Source organism: Pelobates fuscus, chromosome 10 (assembly GCF_036172605.1).
Source record: "Pelobates fuscus isolate aPelFus1 chromosome 10, aPelFus1.pri, whole genome shotgun sequence".
Classification (NCBI taxonomy): Eukaryota; Metazoa; Chordata; class Amphibia; order Anura; family Pelobatidae; genus Pelobates; species Pelobates fuscus.
The window spans coordinates 72,762,766-72,788,001 of record NC_086326.1 but is presented as its reverse complement, the minus strand read 5'-3'; the positions used below and the strand labels follow the sequence as shown (position 1 = coordinate 72,788,001).

At 40.3% G+C, this 25,236-nt stretch overlaps 1 protein-coding gene across 2 annotated transcripts; it reads left to right on the top strand.

Annotated features, from left to right (window-relative positions):
• RUFY2 (RUN and FYVE domain containing 2) lies at nucleotides 1-25,236 on the top strand. 2 transcript variants are annotated; one of them, XM_063435137.1, is made up of 14 exons: nucleotides 1-79; nucleotides 5,961-6,063; nucleotides 7,290-7,463; nucleotides 10,212-10,329; nucleotides 10,531-10,632; nucleotides 11,084-11,207; nucleotides 13,116-13,180; nucleotides 16,227-16,292; nucleotides 17,322-17,391; nucleotides 18,484-18,585; nucleotides 22,548-22,661; nucleotides 23,187-23,351; nucleotides 24,057-24,148; nucleotides 24,831-25,236. In XM_063435137.1, the coding sequence occupies exons 2-14, from the start codon at nucleotides 5,988-5,990 to the stop codon at nucleotides 24,937-24,939; spliced, it is 1,377 nt and encodes a 458-aa protein (XP_063291207.1). In that variant the 5' UTR covers nucleotides 1-79; nucleotides 5,961-5,987; the 3' UTR covers nucleotides 24,940-25,236. The 2 variants fall into 2 exon arrangements, with proteins under 2 accessions (XP_063291207.1, XP_063291206.1); XM_063435136.1 differs by lacking the exon at nucleotides 1-79 and adding an exon at nucleotides 4,341-4,468.

Here is a 25,236-nt window from a genome sequence, read left to right as displayed (position 1 = left end):
GAAAAGCCTGCATCTAAGAGGAGTAAGTTAGAGTCCCTGGACCACCAGGGAATGTTGTGTTCCCCCTTCCTGGCCGGAGGTAACAGCCAGGGATGATGAAATCATAAAATAAAGCTTGGGGGAAAAAAATGTTCCACTTTCATCCCCCACAGATCACAGCCCCTTTCCCACCCCACAAACGCACACACATAAACTTGTCCCTTACACACACACTGCATCCATGATACACATAAACTGCATCCACGATACACATACACACTGCATCCATGATACACATACACACTGCATCCACAATACACACATAGTGCACCCAGTATACACACACAAACAGCATGCCTTATGCACACTTTATCCACGATACACACACAGTGCACCCAGTATACACACACAAACTGCATGCCTTATGCACACTTTATTCACGATACACACACAGTGCACCCAGTATACACACACATACTGTATGCCTTATACGCACTTAATGCACGATACGCACACACTGCATCCACAATACACATACACACTGCATCCACGATACACACACACTGCATTCTCTATACACACACAGTGCATTCAGTACACACACACACAAATATTGTATGCCTTATACACACTTTATCCACGATACACATACATACTGAATCCATTATACACACACAGTGCATCCAATATACACACACACATACTGCATGCCCTATCCATACTTTATCCACAATACACACACGCACTGCATCCACGATACACACATGCACACACTGCATCCACAATACACATACATACTGAATCCATTATACACACACAGTGCATCCAGTATACACACACAGTGCATCCGGTACACACACACACACATACTATGCCTTATAAACACTGCATCCACGATACACAAACACTGCATCCACGATACACACGCATATTGCGTCCACGATACACACGCATATTGCGTCCACGATACACACACATTACATCCACGATACACACACAGTGCATCCACGATACACACACAGTGCATCCGGTACACACACACATACTATGCCTTATAAACACTGCATCCACGATACAGAAACTCACTGCATCCACGATACACACACATTGCATCCACAATACACACTCATTTCATCCGGTACACACACATACTGTATGCCTTAAAAACACTGCATCCGGGGGCGGAGCCTGGCTGCTGCAGCGACTGGTTGCACAAGCTCAGAGCTCCCTAACAAGAAAGCACTATCGGACAATAAACTTGACTCGACTGCACCCACAGTATCTCAGGGGATCCCCCTAGCTAACGAGACCGAGATGGGATGCAAAACAAAGAAGCCCAGGCCGGGGCTCACGATCGGGGACCTATGGCGGCAGGCGCATGGTGCCACTGGGCCCAAGATGGCCGCCCTCACCGGAGGCTGCTCTGACTACTCTGAAGACGACTCATTGGGAGCAGAGGAATACCCGCTGGCACCAGAGAGACCCATGCGGAGACCACAGGACACGGATGCGTCCCCCGTGACAAAAGCTGTGCTACAGGAGATGTTGGCCGAGCTCCAGAGACACATCTCAGCGGACATAGCAACGATCCGCGGGGACCTAAGGGGCCTCACAGGCTGCATCGGGAAACTTGAACTCACCACCACAGAGAACTCTCAGCATCTAAAGTCACTCCAGCAAACAGTGCAGGAACTGCAAAGCCAAAACCAGATATATGAACGCCGGTTTGCCGCCCAAGTAGACTCCCGGTGCCAAAACAACCTGAAGATACGCGGAGTGGCGGAGGACATACCAGACGAGGAGTTGCCACACTTGGTGAGACGCCTAATTGGGGCCTTACTACAACCGAGACATGCCAAGTCAGTGGTAATCGATGGCCAATTCCGCGTGCCCAAACCTCTCAGGGCCCCGAACACAGCCTCCAGGGCCCTGGTGGTCTGTTTTAGAAGCAGATCCGATAAAGCTGCGGTCCTACTGGCACTCAGGGGTCACTCACCTTACCTTTTTGAAAATACATTTTTGCCGACCTCTCGGGAAGCACCCTGGCATGGAGGAAATCGCTCCGGCCCTTCACTGTGCTCCTGCAACAGAAAAACATCCGCTACCAATGGAAGCTTTCCTGCACATTGATGGTGCATCAGGGAGACACTCCACACGCCATTCACAACCTTCACGAGGCTGCCGGAATACTACCATTACTAGGAATGCCTCCAGATGCGCTCAACCGAGACATTCAGTCTGAGACACCGCTCGCTCATGTCTGGGACCCCGCGAACATCCCCCCATTCGTCCCACGACGACGCACCCCTGATTCCTATGCGGCTGCTACCACCTAAGTGCGTGCAGCCAACAACCGGGACTCACTTGGACGCTTGCCAGTCCGGACTAGTGCTCAGTCCAGATCATTTTGTTTTATTATTTTGAGGCCTTCACGATCACTATAATTTTCTAAGTATAATTTTAATGTTCATTTTCCCTCAGCCAGATATGTGACTCTGCTTAAAGTGGTTTAATTATATTGTCATTGCTTAGCACGATCTCTGCAAGCTATAATGCCAGGCATACAGCTGACTACGCTCTGACAGTCCACCTAACCCTGCTGCACTGCGCTAAAGGCGGTGAATCTTGCCTGCATAATTCGAACACCACCCCTGTAACATCATTAAGCCACATAAACACTACACTTCATTTCGAAGCTAGATACGTTCAGCTGGCATACAAAACTATAAAAAATAGGCATTTTATCTGGGTACCCCCCCCTTTTTTTTTAATAATATATATTTTCCCTCCTGCTCCCTCGACTATGATGTACAGCCTTATTGAAATGCTGTTTAAAAGGTATGAACCAGCGAGCCGATCATTGTAACTACTGTAGTCCTCGTACATAGGCTTAGTCTTAAGCTTGTCAAATTACTTATGGTCTGCTAGCCTGGTACAGTGAATGTTGACAGAATTTAACATTATCGAACGTGCACATTTATCTTTGTTATGAAAGGATCAGGTACTTAGATTAGCATGCTATGTAGCACTATACGTGAGTTGAATGGCATCTAACATGGCAGCATGTCACTTACTCTTTAAGTACCCTCGCATCTCTGCCACCCTTAACCCACATCTACTGTTTATTCTTGTTAATCTATCTCTAAAACCAAAAAGGTGCTCTGTTATAGCGTTTTTATTACTATGGTACAATACTGCAGCCAATGTCGGACTAAACTGTACTGTATTACCATGACCTTGCTATGCACCACCAAAATAAAGAATTAAAAAAAAATAAAAAAAACACTGCATCCACGATACACAAACTCCCTGCATCCACGATACACACACACACTGCATCCACGATACACACACACACTGCATCCACGATACACACACATTGCATCAGGTATACACACACGTACTGTATGCCTTATACACACTACATTCACTATACACACACTGTTTCCCCTATACATACAAACTTCCTCCTTTACACACACACTATCCACTATACACACCACATCCCTTACACACATACTGAATCCATTGTACACACAAACACTTATATCCCATACACACACTATGCGTTCCCTATACACACAAACTGGATCCCTTACACACATACTGCATTCCCTATACACACACTGCATCCCTTACACACACACACATGCTACACACGCTACACACACTGGATTACATATACACCTACACTACATAACACACACAATACATCCCCTACAAACACACACTACATCCCCTACAAACACACACTACATCTCCTACAAACAAACACTACATCCCCTTAAACTAACACTTTATCCAAGATTCTATGACTCAACACCCTCCTCCCTCCATCCATGTGTGAGCAGGCCATCAGGGCACATTGGCTGCACTGGAGGGGCACTGAATTGATATGATCACTTTGTAGGGAGCATAATTGTTCCTGCACCCTCCTATTGTCTTGCTCTGCCTTTAAAGGGGAACTCCTGGCACCATAACATTTTCATTTAGATGAAGTTGTTATGGTGCCTTATGTTGCCTAAACTGTCCCTTTAAATACCAGGGTCCAATGGGCCTGAAAGTATCCATGAGACATATTTTACATATCACACCCATCATCATCACATCTGCAGCACCTCCCTACAGCACAGACACATCTAACATCACCATCACCACTGCAGGTCAATTCACCCACATATAAGGTGAGAGTCTTGGTGCCAGCCTCCAGCTGCCTATAGGTAGAGAGCCAGGCGGCCATGCAGCCACAATCCCTGCTTTCAGCACCTTGGAGAGCCACCGGCCCATTGACATCACACGGCAGCGCAACATTGGTATTCTCGGAGCAATTCCGGAAGATGAGTAGCGTGGGCCCATTGTGGCTGCGTGGAATGGGATGCTGTCAGAGGAATGATGTTACACGCATGCGCAGTGCGTCCAGTCTATGGGCGGACTCCCAACAAACAGGAGAAAGGTGGCGGCTGTCTGAGAGCCGGCTTTTAGGATCAAGGTATGTTTCCTCCTGCTGTCTGGATATAACGTGTGCAATCACCTGCAAGCACTACCACCTCTAATATCAGGGTAAATCGGACACTGCCTTATCAGCCATCAATGAATGCCTGTTTAGGGATAACAGAGATACTCTCCTTAGCAATGCAGGCTTTTTGGTAGATGTGATTTGTAAACATGACTGTCTTGCTGCTACTTTAATGGTATGCATGGGGAGTCGCCTTCATTCTAGAGCTATTTCTGGAGCCCATGGGTGGGTTGAAGGCCCCCCAGTTATTTTGGAAATTCAGGATGCAGTTATCTGGTGAAATGATACATCCAGTTCCTTTAGAATGTTGGTGATCAGAAGGTTCCTGAACTTGAATTTGGGTTAAGTCAGAAAGTCAACAGAAGTGGTGGTGGTGGTGTTGGAGCTGGTTGTGTGTGGTGAGTGGTGAGGAAATGTCCACTACCAAAAATTAGAGGAGCATTAGGTTAAATTTAAATGCATTAAATCACATACCAGTACTGGAGCTTTTGAGATCAATGGGATATATCAGTTTTAACTAAAATATGTTTATTTTCTCTTAATTGAGTTGTTTTAGTGAGAAACTCTCTCCAGCACTCAAATGGTGTGTATTCCTGGTGGTTTAGTGCAGTGGGGAAAAAAAAAACATAAGGGTCCACATCATACTAACCTTCTAGAAATTTCTAGACACAAGCGGAGATTTATCAAAGTGTTCTGATTTGAAATGCAGTCAAAAAACATAAAAGAGAAGTCACTGACAGAATTTGCCTGCTGTTCCCACAGCACTTTGATAACTCTCCCCTTATGTGTGCTGCCTTTCTTTAACTGTTAAATCACTCTCTTCCTCCCAAATCAACACATCCCATTTCACACAAAAACACTGACACACACCCTCACAAGACACAAACTCATTAATACATGCAAATCCCTCCCATTACACTGAACTACTTATATACACATCCCCAAACTCAAAATCTATCAGATAGATATACAAACAGACTGATTGATAGATAGAGAGTATAGAGATAAATACAATAACCCTCCCTCCTTACACACTATTCCTAAACATTCCTGAAGCTTATACAACTGTATTTTTACATGGCATACTGCAACTAGCAGTTTTTAGGCTCAGGTTGAGTGTTTAGTGTGCAAGCTTTTAAGGTTCTTTAGGTAGAGAGGTACCACTGTTACCATAGTTACCAATAGTCAAATTAGACAAGCAAGATGAAGTGATAAAGGATGCAATATTTGCATAGTGAACAAGATAGGCTGCAATTCACCCAACAGTGTGCATCCCAGGAGCTTCCTATTACAAGCACAGTGTGATCTGGACATTGTTTTAGACATTTGGCGATTGATTCTGCACACTCTAGTCCATTTAGAGCTACCATGCAAAGTGCACTCTTCTGCAGGAACTATTCTTTGCTTTGCTTTAATGAGAATGTTGTTGCCTTCCTAACCGCTTGACTGTTCTTCCCGCATACAGATTAAAAATAACTCCAAAATCAATAAAATGGCTCAGTATGGAGCACAGAGGAATCCTGCAAGCTGGGTCTCTCATATAACAGCAGCCGTGGTGTCTCAACCTGGTATGTAATGCATTTTACTTCCAATCCGTTTTAACCTATCACCTAAGAAATACAACCCCAAAGTGGAGCAATAATGTCATGTCTGCAATTCTCCCACAATAATTTGCTGTCGTTTGCAGAGGTGAATTCTGGGAAACCTGCACAATTTAACAATGTGGTGTCCAGTCTAGTTCAAGTTCATGCTGTTGGTATACTCTACCCATAACTCTGTGCCTGCCAACTTTTTACATTTATGGATTGCAATTTTCTCTAGTATTTACAAAGAAATAAGAATAAAATATGAGAAAACAAAAATATTTATTTCCCCTTATTCTTGATAAACTGTTTTTTTTCAGCTGGAGCAGAAGGCGAGATATTTAATTATTTATTTCTTGAGTTTGTAAAATCATTTCTTTGTTTTTAGAGAATGTAAATAGAAAGAGGACAGAAAATAGCATGCTCCAATGTAGCCAGTTATGTGGACACTGTTACAAGCTGTTACTGTAATGAGCAAGAGGTTTGGCATCGTAACAAAGAATTCTGATTGACCAGTAACAACATTTCCTTTCTTAGTGGTCAGCACTGGAAGTCTGAGACATTAATCTGTTCTTGAAAAACCCTGCTAGCACATAGCATCGCCCATGACCTTTGCTTGATGATGGTTACAAAAACATCATCACAGATATTGCTGTATCTTAGATGTCATGGCTAGAATTAATTAAATGTTAATTAAATTGCACTTAACATTTGTTCACAAAAACACTGTATGTTAGAACCTCAATAAAGTTTTTTTTTATTATTTGTTGTTTGTATGTTTTTGTTTGTTTTTTTCCTATATATAATACCCTTTTAGTCCATCCTTTCCAATTTGAAATAAGGGGGAATTCAGTTTATGTGGATTATAATTTACCCCTATATCTGCGTATCAGGATACAACTCAGTCAATCTTAGATCTGCTATTACAACGGCCTTATAACTGTCCATGTTCTAAAGAACTGTTTTAAATCCATTCAGGATTTCAAACAATATTTGTATTATAATTGTGCACATACACAGATCACTTATCTAAGAATAAACCACAATCATAATACCACAATTTAGTTCCGAACATACTATACCACTTCCCACAAGAAAGAAAAATAAATGCCTGGAGATCAGCCAAACATGGTTTCAGTTTGATTGTAATCATATGATTTTAAATACATTTTTATTAATATGATTATTTTTTATTTATTTATTTTTTCTAGTTATAAGAGATCCAGCTGTTGTTGAGAGGACAAATCTGTTGAACATGGCTAAGCTCAGTATAAAAGGTCTCATTGAATCGGCTCTAAGCTTTGGCCGTACTCTGGATACAGACTACCCTCCTCTACAGCAGTTCTTTGTTGTAATGGAACATTGCCTGAAGCACGGGCTTAAAGGTATACGCTCTGTATTGACGTGGGATGTTACAGTGGTGTCTACTGGAAGAACCTTACTTAGAGCTATCTATGTATTCAGAGGGAAATGATCTAATCGATGTTTTTATATTTAATCATACCTACGATTTGTTCTGTTGCTGCTTTCATTTGGGTAAATCTGAAGGTTGAATGTATTTGACTTTTACGATGTATTTCCTAATTGCCAATTGTCATCAGTTAAAACATATATGGTAATATTTTGCAAGTACTATATCAAAAGAAATAACATCTGTTGTGTTAATATAGTTCATATATTGCACGTTGCCCATTATGAAAGAATATTGACTATTTATTGTCCATGTATAGAGTACATTGCCCTTTAAACGACTTTCAAATAATTATAGAAGAAAATAGTGTGATCCAGTCACTCAAGGTCACTTTTGCAGCAGCTTTATTGGAATAACAGACAAATGAAGCAACGTTTCCACCTCCACAGAGGTCTTTGTCAAGCTGACAAAGATATTTGTGTAGGTTGAAACGTTGCTTCATTTGCCTTCTGCACATGTGACCTTGAGTGCCTATTTTCTACTGCATGGATGGGAGTTAGCCAGCCCCACGTTTGGTAGCACCGAGGTCTGCATATTATTATAGTTGTGCAGATTTCTTCCTTTGTATATTTCAAATAATTATAATCATTCATTACATCCTGCCATAAGAAGTGGACACCATAAGGTTATTACATTAATAGCATTCATTTGATCTGTATTAATCGACGCCTTGCATAATGTTGCATAGAAATGTAAACAGCTGTCTTGGGTTAGCATAAGTACTTTGATATTTATATATAACCTTTAGGGCTGTTTTGGAACAACTGGAAATATCAATATGTTCAAAACGAATGGCTAAGCAAGAATGTCCAGATAATATATAAAAATAATAGTTATTAACTTTTACAGAGTGTGCTTCAATATAGTATGGTTACAAGTTAAATATTGCATTGGGAAACATTATATGAAATATAATATAAAATATTCATGGGTACACAAGGAATGTGGGTCCTGTTCTAGTGAGCTTGCAGTCTATGGTGCGGTTGGAGGTGATGGAAACCAAAGATATGATTGAAGTATAAAAGGAAGTTTAGATGATGAGGAAAGAGTCATTGGATTGATGAGACATCTGAAGTAGAACAAAATGTCATGTTTAAGCAATGCATAGGACATCATTCGGTTGGTAAGTTATATATTTATTGGTGTAGTGTTTTTTCAGATACTGATCAACACTGTAGAATGTTGGAGTGATGAAGTGAGTGAAGGAATTCCATAAATACTGAAGATTTGTGTGAGGGAAGTTATGACCGAAAAAGGGGTATAAGCTAAAGCAGACAAAAGAAGTTATGTCTGTGTAGATTCAGGACATTAACTCAGGACTTTTTCTGAAAATGTATTGGAGCCAGCCAAATCACTAGTAAATGTTTGTAGTAGGGGCTACATGATGAATGAGGTAACAAAGGTGTCCTTGGTGGCATGAAAAAGGAACAAGTGGCAGATGTGTCAGCCGTATAGGACAATGTTGACTAATCCTTATCTCACAGATTTTGGAGATTCAGCATACAGAAAATATCTCCATTTACAACAACAGTAAAAACACATAATTATTATCATACTGAACAGAACCCCCACATTCAACCTATCCTCAGATAGCTATTTATCAGATAGATAAATGAACACTATAGAGTCAGGAACACACCCTAAATCACCCACTATCCCTCCTGCCCCCCTCCCCCCTTAGTCCCCTAAATATAGGAAAATCTTACTTTCTGTCAAGTATGCTGCTGCTGGCTCTGCCCCTTATCTGGCATCAGAAGTGATTCTCTAAGCCAATCACATTGCTTTCCCATAGGATTGGCTGAGACTGTCAAGGAGGCAGATCAGCGGCAAAGCAAGCACAAGCCAAACACAGCCCTGGCCAATCAGCATTTCCTTATAGAGATGCATTAAATCAACACATCTCTATGAGGAAGTTTCAGTGACTCCATGCAGAGGGTAGAGATACACAATGTGCAGCACTGCCCCAGGAAGCACATCCAATAGCCATCTGAGGAGTGGCCAGTGGAGGTATCCCTAGGCTGTAATGTAAACCCTGCCTTTTCTAAGAAGAAAAACGTGTTTACTGCAAAAAGACTGAAGGGAATGATTCTACTCACCAAAACAAATACAATAAGCTGTAGTTGTTCTGGTGACTATAGTGTCCCTTTAATCTTATTCAACATATCAAAGCTTGGAAGGTTTTAGATTTTAAGCAAGAATGTACTATTTTTTATATATGACCTGCAACAGCGAAAAAATTGTGACAATCCTAGGCATCTGAGGTATTCCTAAAATTAGTACAAACAGGTCAGCCTCTGTTAACACACGTTTCCTTGGCTGTATAGTGATCTATAAATTATAATAAATACATGCATGTTTCCATAATTACATCTATTTCAAAATTTATTTTTTAATGCTAACTCAAGTATTTATATTGATATGAGCAAGCACTAAAAACAGAATAATGTTTTTTGAAGCAGTAAATGAGTAAGAGAGACGTTATTGCTGAACAAAGACATAACAATAATAGAAAAACCTGTTCTTGAGTAACAAACTAGTAAAACCTGTTATATAGCTAATAAACAAATGATGTATGCATCACAATCTGCATACATAGAACCAAACTAGTTCCTTTCCTGGTAACCATTAATATTGTTTTTTTAATGTGTTCTTTTTTTTGCAGTGAGAAAGTCCTTTCTGAGTTTCAATAAGTCAATATGGGGACCTCTGGAAATTGTTGAGAAATTGTGTCCCGAGGCAGAAGAGATTGCTGCTAGTGTTAGAGACTTACCAGGACTCAGGTGTGCTATATTTCCAGAAACCTCTTGTTGTTTATTGACCATTATTACAGTGGACAGGCAATCTCTAGCTCTGTGAAAGCTGTGTAAAAGTAATGGACATTGTAGAAGTTGCCTGTCCAACATCTAACACTACTTTTGTCAATTTTACATCTTTCATTATTTTTTTATTGATTCATCATCAACATCTTGATTATTTTCCAGAACACCACTTGGTCGTGCGAGAGCTTGGTTGAGATTGTCAATGATGCAAAAAAGGCTGGCAGATTATCTGCGTTGCTTAATTTTGCGCAGGGACCTTCTGAGGTTTGTAACCATAAAATCTTTTATGCCATTAAGTTTATTGCATTTTAATATTTTCCTGCACATTAATCATTATGTAAGTATAAGTGGATATAATTGGCCAAGCAGGGCCCAGGTGACTACAAACTGACTTCCTGCTTCAGACATTATAACTAAAGTGTTTTTAGAATCATGTCTATAAATTGGATGTAGTTTGATGTCCAGTGGCAACATCCCTTTGCTTCTGTGCATTGTTGTCTATGCATTGGTTTGTGAAATATATGTTTGTGCTATGTTTTGTGTAATTATACATCACAAGTGCAAAGTTGTAGGACATATGTTAGTAGAATATTGCATAGCAGTGGTTTAGACTTCATGTCTTACCACTCAGCAGACCTGACCCACAACTGACCAACATATAAGGAATAAAATAAATTGCTATGTTTAATTGGATAGTTTTCACTTTCCTCTACAGTGAATATTATGAAAATCATGCAGTAATGATGGAGGAAGAAGGGACCGTTATAGTCGGACTATTGGTGGGACTAAATGTCATTGATGCTAACCTCTGTGTGAAAGGAGAAGATCTGGATTCACAAGTATGTCCCAAAGTATACTACACAATTTCAGCAGATAAGCATTCACCATTCTGGTAATCTGAGTTTGGTCTCCACCCATGGAACCTTTGTCTACTCATTACAAAAATGACATGCCAAGCCTTGGCTTGGGTGAAATCCAGATTGGCAGAGTTTATTTTCATTTTGACAATTTTACTGATTTCTAGTGACTGATATCTATAAATAAATATGCCTCATTAGTTAAATTAGTTTTGAGCTTTAAATAGATATCAATATGATAGGGTTGAGGTTCTCCCCATCCATCTTCAAATATTCTCTATGAATAGGTCTTCAATTTATCCTTGACTGGATACAGGTAGATGTATGAATCCATTAATTATAGAAGATCAGTCTTGATTTGTTTAATAACTAAATCTCTGCTTATATCTATAGCTTTTTAAATACATAATGTGTTTGTATTATGTTGTTTGAAGAGTGTTACCTTTTATTTGCTTATTAAATATTTTTTTAACATTAATGGGCAGTAGGACCAATGTTTTTCTCGTGCTTGTCATCTCAACTCAAATAGATCTAGATATCAATATGAAAGGGTAAGGTTCTCAATATCAATAAATAGATATCAATATGACAGGGTTGAGATTCTCCTCAGCTATCTTCAAATATTCTCCATGAATAGGTCTTCAATTTATCCTTAACTAGATACAGGTAGATGTATGAATCCATTAATTATGGAAGATCAGTCTTGATTTGTTTAATAACTAAATCTCTGCTTATATCTATAGCTTTTTAAATACATAATATGTTTGTATTATGTTGTTTGAAGAGTGTTACCTTTTATTTGCTTATTAAATATTTTTTTAACATTAATGGGCAGTAGGACCAATGTTTTTCTCGTGCTTGTCATCTCAACTCAAATAGATCTAGATATCAATATGAAACGGTAAGGTTCTCAATATCAATAAATAGATATCAATATGACAGGGTTGAGATTCTCCTCAGCTATCTTCAAATATTCTCCATGAATAGGTCTTCAATTTATCCTTAACTAGATACAGGTAGATGTATGAATCCATTAATTATGGAAGATCAGTCTTGATTTTTTTAAGAACTACATCTCTGCTCATATCTAAAGTTTTTTGAATACATAATATGTTTGTATTTTGTTGTTTGAAGAGTGTCACCTTTTATTTGCTTATTAAATATGTTTTTAACATTAATGGGCAATAGGACCAATGTTTTTCTCATGCTGGTCATCTCAACTCAAATAGATCTTTAATGTGAGATGTCGCTTAAGATCAAAGGTGTCAGAGTACAGAGTTCCATGAGCTCTAGTGAATCAGTTAACAGGGTAATTCTAAAGTGGAAGGTAACATGCAAATACTTTTGCTATATTGGAACACTTCCACCACGGTTAACATCTCCCCCTAGCTTCTATAAGTAGTGTAGTGCCCTCATTAGCATGAACTCTGCTTCTTGGTCTACCTCTTAGTTAATGGATTTGGTCCACAGGTCCTAATGGCTCATTAAACCTTTGCTGTTACTCCGAGAACATTTACCAAAAGTCATATTCTCTTCTAGCGGAGGGACCAGAGGAATTACAAATAACCTCTGAGGAATATATTTAAGAAATGATTCTCATTTTATTATAAAAGAATGGAATCTTCGAAAATTACATATGTAAAAATGAATAGTAGTAGTAAAAATATACTTATTACTTTTACACCCATGTCCCATGATTGCTCAAGGAATGATGGCAGGATACCGTTGGTTGGCAGGTTTTGACTTCTGATAATTACACTTGTGATAATTACACTTGTATAATATTACAAAGTGGCCCTTTAAAACTCTACACAGACTTAGAGTTGAAGAAGGTAAAATATCCATTATGCATTCTTCAAATTCTGATTTCCTGTTATTTTTTTGTGGCAGGTTGGAGTGATTGATTTTTCAATATATTTAAAATCAGAAGAAGATGACACTTCCAGAGAAGGGAGGTAATGTTAAATGCCATTTGCTATACCGTGCTTTGGAATACATTTATGTTTGACTGCTAAATTTTAATAATTAATGAAGTGATTAATGAACTATCTGGGCTCGGTTCAGCACATGTCTTGTAGAGAGACTCCCATAATGCCACACCCCAAAACACATTTATTTTATATATACTTACAGATACATAAATGGCACATTCTGCTGCACCTTGTTCTTATTCATGACATTTAACCATGGTAATGCAACCACAGCATCGAATCAAATTGCACATAGTCACATTCCATATTGTTAGTATATTTCACAGCCAATATAGATGTTGGGGGAAAAAAATGATTTTAAGGAATTGTAAATGCATTTTAAACAATTAAATCATAAGAAGGAGGGGGGGCGGAGCTAACCGTGCAGCAGAGAGGTCGCATTTTTTGGAGCTCCGTCTCTGACTACCACAAAGCTGTATTATATGGTGGAAAACGGGCCAGATATCACCCACAATCAACCCTGGTGTAAGCAGGAAGGCCATGGTCAGAAAATCTAAAAAGGCGAAAGCCGTCAAAAGCCCGCACGGGAGGGATATCGGAGAAATGCTCCGGGCCACGCAACAGGCCACATGGTCCAAAATGGCGCTGCCTGATGATCTGTCCTCGTACTCATCGGAGGATTTCACTACAGGAGTCCCAGAGGGGGCCGCATACAGACACCCTTCGGAGGGCAAGACCAAAAGCCTACCAACCGGGGACCCGGTCACGGCTGACCAGCTCAAGGCTATGTTGGCGGAACTCCGCAAAGATTTGGCAGCAGACATGGCTGGCTACCGTAAGGCCATAGAAGGAGCCACAATAAAAATTACTCAGTTGGAGGCCTGCACTAGCACCCAGGGGGAGAGGCTTCAAAATGTCGAACAGAAATTAACTGACCTGATCAACGGGCAAACTGCGACCGCTGACCGCCTAGACGCCATGGAAGATCAGAGGAGACGTTACAACCTCAAAGTAAGGGGGATACCGGATTCAGTAGCTCCTACGGACTTACCCCACTATATCAGGCGCCTCCTGGAAAGCCTGTTCCCACCGAAACAGGTGAAAACGGTTAAACTAGATGGCATGTTCCGGCTGCCGAAGTCACCTCGAGCTCCGAGGGCGGCGACCGCGGATCTCATTTTGCGGTTTCAAACACTGGCAGACAAGACCGCTCTTCTCACGGCACTGCGGGGCAAAACTCCCCTAAAGTTTGAAGGGTCGTTGCTCACGGTGTTTCCTGACCTGACCAGAAATACGATCAACTGGCGGAAAACACTGCAGCCCCTTCTACACCACCTCCGTACCAGAGACATCCAATACAGATGGGGCACTCCTCGGGCCATACAGTTTACCCATAACGAGACCCACTTCAAGGCACAGAACGGGCAGGAGTTGGAAACCCACCTGCAAACCATCGGCATACTGCCAAAGGCGCCAGAAAACAACAGAAGCCTGTCCCAGTTGAACCCGGCCGGCATCCGAGAATTCGTCCCACGGGACTCCCCTAGATTCTCTTCTGGCGGATCGCCCACCTGAAAAGATGGAGACCAGCCACTACTAGAAGGATTACCCTCACCACCCCGTTCCACCAACCACGCAGAAGCAATGGTCTGCATAGTCAGAGACTTCAACACTCGGACTTACTAACTCTCTCTGGACACTAACATATAACGTTGTCATAATCTTACTTATTAGATATACTTTTGTTTTTGTTTCTCATACACCTCAGTTATAGGGGGTACAGCCTATTTCTTATGTCTTTAGTGGGCAATACAAGGGGGCTTCGCTCTCACGAGGATGGCCACCGTTTATGACAGCCAACCACACAAAAGAGTACACGCCCAACTAAACTGCAGGTTCCCTGAACACCCGCACACAGACGCTGGCACGAGCACACTACACATAAAGGCACAATACAGCCAAATTGTAGAGTGATACCCTGACATTCCTCCCCCCCCCCCCCCCCCATGGGGGGAAGCCCTTTGGAGCCAACTATTTAACCACTAGGCTACACGAATATTGATCCATCACAGGGCCTAATCATTACAACACTGATATGTTTTTCCTTTTTTGCAATATTCATATCAATATAAAAAGTGCAAGAATAATATAGCCACGTTTGTTTTAAATGCATGTGTTACTCGTGAACAAATAGCTGTTGTGGCATCGTTCACAATGTTGTTACCACTTTGCACACAAAAATAAAGAATTTAAAAAAAAAAAAAAAATCATAAGAAGGAGCTTACAATGTTGAAGATCTCAGGGGGCTTCTCGATAAATTGGTCCTTCTTCTTGGCTGCATACGGTCACCAAAAATGAAAATATCTTCTGACCAAACTCTGAAATGGATAGACCTCCTGTTTATGCAGGAGAAAATTAAGGAGAATAATCCCTACCAATACAACATTTATAACAGTGATTGGCAGGGAGCCAAGATGGGGGCAGTTTTTATTTTCATAATTCTTAACAACACATTTGCTCAATACTTTTGTAATCCTGGAAAGTCTCCTTATTTATTTAATCTTATATTTCTGCACTACTAAATTGCACAGTATAAACCTGACTCACATACTACACACATTTACCGGCCTTAATTTGTATCAGTTCCTCAACCAAATGGATACTAACCCTGCTACGTCATTTACTACTGTGTGATATGTTGTTTCTCTTTTTGTTCAGATTTTGAATTTGTTTTGTATACTGTTCACTATTAGGCCTCATTCTTCATTGTGGACCTATGTCCACAACTCTCAACTCTCAACTACCATCTATACAGCAAGGCTTCTCAATGTAACTCTTGGAACTTTCGTATCTCTTGCACTTTGTATGTTTCATATTTCTTATATAACTTGAAAAGACTGGGGGGGAAAATTACTATAACAAAAAAAACAAAACAAAAAAATCCAGGAAAGTGATGTTTCAATTACCTTTATTAGTTTAGTTGAATTTAATATGGTTTGTGCATTCACTGCTGTGACTTTGAAATCTTTTACCTTTCTTGTATGTTCAACAACCTGTTTCTTGTGTTAAGAAACGTACACATTTCAGCAATTTTGGACCAGAAAAACTATGTTGAAGAACTCAATAGACAACTGAAGTAAGTTTCCTTACGTTTCAATCATGTGTTTGATCACTCTGAATAAATGTAATTGTAGCAGACACAGTATGACTCGTCCCAAGCTTAGGATCCAGACCTTTTCCACTCAAGGTCAGTGCCCTTCCTTCCAGCACTACCTGACTAGTTGTACCAAGGATTTTCCAGAAAGAGAAATTCAACAAAAGGGGTAGAGTTCCTCCACTCCCTGTACAAATATCACCCAGACACTTGATAAAATGGGGAACAGTAATGCTTTATTGAGACACAAATCCACCAATAACAGTAAGTAGCAGGCAGTCACGCTAACACGTTTAAATAAATTACAGTATGAATGAAGCACCATGATTATAAGACAGGGTGGGAAAAGACAAAGACAAGGGCTGGGTACTTAAAATAATTGCCTAACAGTGAGTTTGAATTTTTACTGAAACAATGGGACAACGCCCTGCTAGTAAAAACAACAAGTCCTCTGCATTGTTGTTTTGATGAAATTTACAGACATGATGGAGGAGGAAGGGAACACACAAAATGGACACTTAATACATTTAACATCCATCCATCCACACAATATACAAAGTATGAACTATTTACAAGCAGATAATTACCCCTAGTATCCACTTAGTCCAATTTCAGCCATGACCAAGAGTCCATAGTCTCTGAGGTTAAGGCTGGCCTTCAAGCTCCTTCATGAGCCATATTCTCTCTGTTTAATTGACCGTAGATGACATGAGAGCAGTTCCATAAGGAAGACATTTAAAAGCGGTGAAGTTTCTATTACAGGAATGATAAACACAAAATCCCTTCTCAGGAAAACCACATTAGAACCAATACATTACTGATTTATTAACAATGGTTTGGTGCATATTCCTTGGGACTGGGTGGTTCTAGTAGATTTGGGAAGTAAACATAGATGAAAAACTCCTGAATGAATGGTGAATCTTTATTACATGCAAATGTTCTTTATAATATAGAGTGTGTTTGATACTGTTCATTTTACATACTCTTTGTTGTGTTTTTTTGCCATTTTAGTGGTACTGTTAACAGTCTTCATACAAGAATCGACACAATGGAGAAATCGAACACAAAACTTATTGAAGAGGTAACTTGTTTTAATTGTATTAGTTTTAAATACATACAGACCATATAAAAGGTTTCTGGCTAGTAGGTTTTCCATAAATTCCAGCTGTGTGATGTTTTTTGAGTCTGGCTCTCATGGATGTCGATTCAGTTGTCAGTTGCTTATTGCCATTTAGCTCATATAGCATTCAGTAGCACTTCAACGTGCAACACTCTTCCACTTTCCCACTTCAGTTTGTCCTTTGTGGAAGGTGCACTCACAATATATAGTTTTGCCATTTTTGGGACAATGCACCTGCATATTGTGCACCAACCTTTTCAGCCTTTTTCTCTGATGGGGTTTATTCCCCTATTAACACACAGGATGTTAAAGATTCCAAAGAATATGCAAAAAATCCGTTACCAGTTCTTCCGCTGCTTTCTTTTTTAAAGGAACACGAAAGCGTTAGGAATACAAACCTGTATTCCTAATGCTTTAGTGTTCCTGTTCCTAGCATTATAAGTTCTCCACCCACTCTGCATATTCCATAACATTTAGAAGATAAAGCTTTTTACTTACCCTTACCCTTTTTTAAGCACAGTGGCTTCCTCGATGTTGCTTACAACTTCATGGAGGAGACATGGACTCTCACGACATGGGCCACTCCAATGCACCCTTTATGAGAAGCTTTGGGGACCTAATGCACATGTGCCGCAAGTGCTGCATGTGCATCCAAGCCTCCCCATAAGAAGTGCTTGTGTGTCTGGGTTTTTATTCGGTCAGTGCAGAAAAAGTGTCTCCGGTGGCTTTCAGTGTAACCGCCACTGCCGGTGTGTTTAACCCTTGAAGGTAAACATTTCAGTTTCCCTAAAACAGCAATGTTGTACCTTGAATAGTTGAATAGTTTACAGGAACACTGCACCCACTGCGGTGTCATTGCCTGGGAGACTTTAGTGATCCTAAACAATAATTTTTTTTAATAATTATTCTAGAACTTTCCATAGATATCTCGAATAACAAGATACGAGTAAAAATCATTACTTAACGGATTCCCACATAATGTCCTTTCTCACACTTTTTTGTATTTATTATTAGATTTTATTTATATGTGTAATGTCCTTTTTTTTATTTTAGTTGGCAATAGCAAAGAATCACATTATTAAACTTCAGGAAGAAAATCATCAGCTAAGGAATGAAAACGCAATGATTTTGATGAGAGCTCATCAACAACTACAGGTGCGTTTGTCTTATCTGTCAAGTTAAAGGGGTAATGTCACTTATCTGGAAATTACATCATTGAATAACATCCAGTAACAGCCATGTCAGCTCTACAAGAGGAGAAACATGACCATTGTTTCTGTTTCTCCTTCTTTCTCTATACTCTCTCTATGCTGACTGCCACGTACAAAAGGTGGAATTTACACTGATCAGCCACAACATTAAAACCACCTGCCTAATATCACGTAGATCCATCTCATGCTGCCAAGACAGCTCTGATGTGTCGAGGCATGGGCTTCACAAGACCTCTGAACGTGTCCTGTGGTATATGGCATCAAGACATTAGCTGCAGATCCTTTAAGTCCTGTAAGTTGTGAGGTGTGGCCTCCATGGGTCAGATTTCTTGTTCCAGCACATCACACAGATGCTTAAATGGACACTATAGTCACCAGAACAACTACAGCTTATTGAATTTGTTCTGCTGAGTAGAATCAATACCGTCAGGCTTTTTGCTGTAAACACTGTCTTTTCAGAGAAAATGCAGCGTTTACGTTACAGCCTAGTGATAACTTCACTGGCCACTCCTCAAATGGCTGTTAGAGATCCTTCCTGGGTCAATGCTGCCTAAAATGCATCCAAACATTCAGTGTCTCCTCCCTCTGCATGCAGACACTGAACTTTCCTCATAGAGATTCATTGATTCAATTCATCTCTATGAGGAGATGCTGATTGGCCAGGGCTGTGTTTGAATTGTGCTGGCTCTGCCCCTGATCTGCCTCTTTGTCAGTCTCAGCCAATCCTATGGGAAGCATTGTGATTGGATCAGGCTACCACTACTGATGATGTCAGCAGGCAGTGGGCAGGTCTAAAGGAAACTGAGCCAGAGCTAGCAGGTCCAGACTTGAATACAAGTAAGGTTTCTATATTTAGGGAGGCATGAGGGGGGGCTAGATGGTGGTTTTAACCCTATAGGGTCAGGAATACATGTTTGTGTTCCTGACCCTATAGTGCTCCTTTAATCAAATTGAGATTTGGGGAATGTGGAGGCCAGACAACACCTTGAAATCTTTGTCATGTTCCCCAAATCATTCCTGAACAATTATTGCATTGTGGCAGGGTGCATTATCCTGCTGAAAAAGGCCACTGCCATTAGGGAAAAACCACATTGCCAAGAAGCGGTGTACGTGGTCTGCAACAATCTCTAGGTAGGTGGTACGTGCCAATATAACATCCTCATGAATGCTAGTTCCCAAGATTTCCCAGCAGAACATTGCCCAGAGCATAACACTGCCTCTGCCGGCCTGCCTTCTTCCCATAGTGCATCCTGCTCTTCCCAGGTAAACGACGCACAGGTACCCAGCCATCCACCTGATCTAAAATCAATTTTAATTTATCAGACCAAGCAACCTCCTCCCAGGCTAAAGGTAAGAAGGGAGGGGGGATATAATGCCTGTTTTATTTTGTTTGTTCCCCCCTCCCCACTAACACGCAATCCCTCCTAACATATAGACACACACATCACCTTCACACACAGCACTCTCTCTCACACGCGCACATTACCCACACACACACTCATATTCCTCACACACAACACGCTCTCACACACAGCTTCCCTTCACAGACATGTTACCCTCACACACACACACGCACACACACAGCTCCCTCTCACACAAACATTACCCTCACACACACACACACTACCCTCACAAACACATACACAGCTCCCACACACATACATCACCCTCACACACACACACTTTACCCCTCACTCACACCTCACTCACACTTCACTCACACACACACACACATACTGCATACTCCAACAGAGCTCTGCACATGGTCTGCCCTGGAAGAGCATTGAACCAACATGCTCACTTTGAAAGAGGGCGTGCTTGTCATTGGTGATGACAAAACACACTCTCTCTGCCCCGCCCCCTTCTTAGTGGGCCACTGTGATTAAAAAATGCCCAAGCCAAATTTTTTTCCCAGTCCGGCCCTGATGAACAGTGTGGGACATTTCTCTTAAATGACTGGTTTGCTTTTCGTTCACTTGAATGATAACACTCTGCCCAAGGCTTGTGCGGGAAATACAGTATGCTTGTGGTGCAGAAAAATAATACTGTTTAAGTCAGTCTTGGTATAGGCTATATATATATATATATATATATATATATATATATATATATATATATATATATATATATATATATATATATATATATATATATATATATATATATAATATAGCAACATATTTGGCTCTCCTTTAGTGTAGGCAAGAATATAACACATTAAGCATGATGGTCTGCTGGATTGTAAGCGAGGTGTGTGTACATAACGGATGTGTTATGGAGGAAACTGTTTAGGTGAGCCTGTGTAATGTTGCTAATTAAGTTAACCCCTGGAGTGCCTCGATATAGTGTAAAGTGTACTCAGCCATAGGCAGGTGACTAAAAAATCAAAGATAACGCAAACTATAACATAGAATAAAATTGACGGCACCCTCAGCATGGGTGTAGCAGGGCATAGTAGAGCACCCTGGTGCCAGTTGTGACAAAGAAATATGTCCTTGAGGCATGCAGGTGATGTGTTTGGGGTGGCATGTCCATGTCAGCCAATGCCTCGGCTTGGTATAGTGGGTGAGTCTCTGGGTTTTGCTGCATGAGGGAGGTATGCCAGTGTATCAACTTCGCTTCTCTAGGCTTGAGAGGGTGTTTGTTTCTGGGATCCATGGTCCCGGACTATGTGAGAAACCAAGTCCCTCACTGCCAGGAGACTGTGGGGGCTTTGGGTGGTCCGCCGCTTGACGCGGGTGCCGAGTTTACGCCGTTGCGGCCTATGCTGTGCAGCTGTGGCCGGAGCAGCCCTCCGCCCCGATGTGTCTGAAGCAGGTTTTACAAATGCTTTCGGGGTGCTTTGCCCATAGGAGGCTTAGGTTTTCCTTGGCTCTTGCCACTCCGCATGTTCCCTTTTGCCTTGTGCCTTTTGCCAGAACCTCTCAAACACCTTATCCAAGAGTTGCAGCATGCCGTCCACCAAGCCCGGTAGGATTGTCTCTGGCCTGTGCAGCTTGCGCCCCTTCTCAGGGAACTTGTCCGCCATCTTTAATTCTTCAGCCGGATACACCATGTGGCAGGCATCTGTCGTCTGAGTGTGGCATGAGTAAAAGGGACTAGCCAGGGGGGACCGGGATAACCCCTGCTGGTCCATGGGGGGATAGCACTAATCGAGTGTCTTAACGCCAGTCAAAGCAGCCGCCCCTCCTCCGCCCAGTTGCTGGTAGGCTGCAAAGCCTCGAGTCAGGGTTTTCAGTGGCGAAGAAGCCCGCGAGAGGTGTCCCCCGTACCACTGGCATTTCAGGAACAAGCTTAGTCGTACTGTGCGTCCAGGTAAGTGTTTGGCTTGAAAATATTGTCGATTGTAAGGTGTCAGACGCGGGAGCACATGTAACACACGTCTGGACTGCTCAGTAGCCAGACTCTGCCCCTGTCCTATACCTTTAATCCCTTGTTATCAGTGATCTGGTTCTTTCAAGGGGGCAAGGAGACAGATCTGTATTCTGGAGAATGTAGGCCTACACAGTGGCTATACATTGTTCTAGACAGCAACTGTATAGTTATACATTTATTCTGAACTTTGATTTGTTTTTTTTTTATATCATCTTTATTGAAAAATGTATATCATTTTTTATAACATCTGATCTTCTATTTTTCTACTTATTATTGTATTGCTTCTGTACAAATAGTCCTTTAGTGATTTATATCTCTATGGAATGGGGGGGATAACCACTCTATGATTTTATGAGATATAAACAAAACAGAATCGCATAAATGAAAAAAGATGAAACTTCTAAAATATTTTCTGAGCTTAAACAGCATGAAATTCTTATTAGACCAGTCAAATAAGAGACGCTATCCCTTTAATCTAATATGCATATGTTGCATACACATTTCTCATTTAGTATTGTGATTTATTTACAGGCTACCAAGGCAAGTCTTGAAGCTGAACAGTCATACAGACATTCAAGACTAGCACTGGGTGAAATTTACAATGAAGCTTGTTCACAACATCACGAAGATTCCGAAATGGGGCATGTAAGTTTATCTCCAAATGTATGTGATAGAAAACATGGGTGGGGAGAAATGAGACTTCATTTAGTCATTCAGGATGTGATCCCCTAATATGTGGATAGGGAAATATTCTGGCATTTGTAGAAAATAAACATTTTATCTTTATGTTGTGATTTGTTACATGGATATCAGGTAAATGCCAAATGTTACTACAGTTACGACGGTTGGACTCCTTACCTTGGGCTGGGATGCCATGACACTCCTGGCACCATAACCAATATAAGGCACTGTAGTGGTTATGGTGCTTCAAGTTCCTCTAGGTGAATAAGTTGATGGAAGATGTTCTATTTTATGGGCTGTGATTGGTTATTCATATTTTGTTTTCAAATAAATCAATTTCTGTTCTCATTAACTCTCAGAATCTTTGCACCAGTTTTTTTCTACACTGGTGGACAGATCTGAGTAAAGAAAATACCTTCCTGTTTCAAACAACCTCCCACTTTTAGCTTTAAAATGTTAGCTCACGTGTACTATTCCTTTATTTGACAGGATGCAGAAAGTGAACTCGCACCTATGGAAATGCAGCATGAAATTGAACTTGCAATGAACATATTGGAGAAGGACATTCATGAAAAACAAGATACCCTCTATGGACTGAAGGAACAACTCGAAAATGTAAAAGCAATAAAAAATGAGATGTATCAGAAAATGCAGGTATGAATATCTGCTGTTATAACGTATAACTTAAATGTTCTCTGAACTGAAGCGTTCCATTATATCACCCAAGAATTGACAGGCAGATAGTCCATTACAGGAATTTCTAGAGTTATAAACCACCAGATCTAAAATAGAGTGGTTCATGGATGTCTTCGAATCCAAGAATTTGTTGAAGCAGTGACATCAGTAACTCTTTATCTTACACCTTACTCATTTAAAAACTTGAACCTCATCTCTCTCCCTAGCCATTCCAACTGACTATGACTATAGGGAGCAGAGATAATTATTGATGGCAGGATCTAAACTGAGAATTAGAGACACGAGATTCTCAGCATTGCCTCATGCCGTGAATGCCAGTCCTCTTGGTTTGATGATTCATATAACATTGCCGACTGATATAATATTATTTCTTTACAATGGCCAGACCCTGAAATTGCATTTATGCATTTAGAAAAAAATTACTTAGCACTGTTACAAATGTTACAAACAAATCAGAAAGTTACAGCATAAAAAGAAATGAAAAAAAAAAACCTAAATCCTGCAGCAAAAAAAGAGAGACATTCTAACATTCCTATGCAACGTAAGGGATATATCCATTAGGAACCACTAAATTCTGGTATCTTCCCCCCAAGTTGTAATATAATGACCACTGTCCTGTACTAACTACGATTGTGAGAGAATATGGTATTGTTACTTTTAAAGCATTCTGAAGAGGACCCAGACGACAGGGATGTCGCTGACAGACTGGGAGAGAAAACCAATCAAAGCACAGCCATGAAACATCTGGAACACAGGTAGGATATAATTTAGAACATTGTTTACTGATCAAATTAGTTTGCTGTTTACTATGAGATAATATAATATTCCAGAACATGATCGAAGGATGCTCCAAATAATAAAAATACCCTTATTGCCTTTAAAGGATATCATTCTTTCTCCTTGTTCACCAAGTAATGTGTGTGTATATATATATATATATATATATATATATATATATATTTAACTAATCATGTAGTGATGACCTGGAAGCTTGTTTATATATTTCTTTTGAAAGAAAACTTTTATTCTGGATCAGGGGTGCCCAAAAGGTAGCTCCCCAAATGTTTTACAACTACAGCTTCCATGATGCTAAGGCATTCAAAGGGAATGCAAAGCATCATGGGAGTTGTAGTTTTACAACATCTGGGGATCTACCTTTTTGGCACTCCTGATCCAGATGTTTTATTCCAGGAAAGGCTGCTGTCATATAAATCCATTTATCTCTTTCTGGACCAGTGTTAGGAACCTATCATTGTTAGCTAAAGATTGAACTTTAATGTTATAATTGGTTCAGATATTAAAAATATTGATCTTGTTGCATTTACAGAAAGTAACCAAAATTACTTTTTTTTTTCTCTCTCTCTCTCTCTCTCTCTTTTTTTTCCCCCTCCCTTATATATCTCCCACATATAATGTATCTACTCTTTGGAAATAAAGAGATAAGGATTTGATTTACAAGACAAGGAGCATCACAATGTCTTATATACAGAGTGCAGGATCAGAATGTGCTCCGCAATATAAACTTATTAAAGATATATCTTTCTAACATTGGGTTTAGTTGGATATAGTTATGTTTGCATAAGCACAAATAATACAAATAACCTGATACTCTGTAGACAATGAGTACAAACTTGGAAATATAAGTCACTAGAATATTTGTTATTATATATTTACACCTTTGTTATACTGTAATAAAAGCACATTCGTTGTGTGTATTAGACCTCTGTTTGCCATGATATGGGTGAAAAATGAAATATTTTGAGCTAAATATTTTAAAGTGGCAGTAAAAGTTATTTTTCTGAGTAGACCTTTTTGCACATTATATCTCCTTAATTAAAGAAGA

Bases quoted from the DNA above. Each gene is read 5' to 3' on its own strand.
- RUFY2 (XM_063435137.1), top strand. From the start codon at position 5,988: ATGGCTCAGTATGGAGCACAGAGGAATCCTGCAAGCTGGGTCTCTCAT. The intron at 6,064-7,289 runs GTATGTAATGCA...TATTTTTTCTAG, and splicing joins AGCCGTGGTGTCTCAACCTG to TTATAAGAGATCCAGCTGTT. The intron at 16,293-17,321 runs GTAAGTTTCCTT...TTGCCATTTTAG, and splicing joins GAACTCAATAGACAACTGAA to TGGTACTGTTAACAGTCTTC.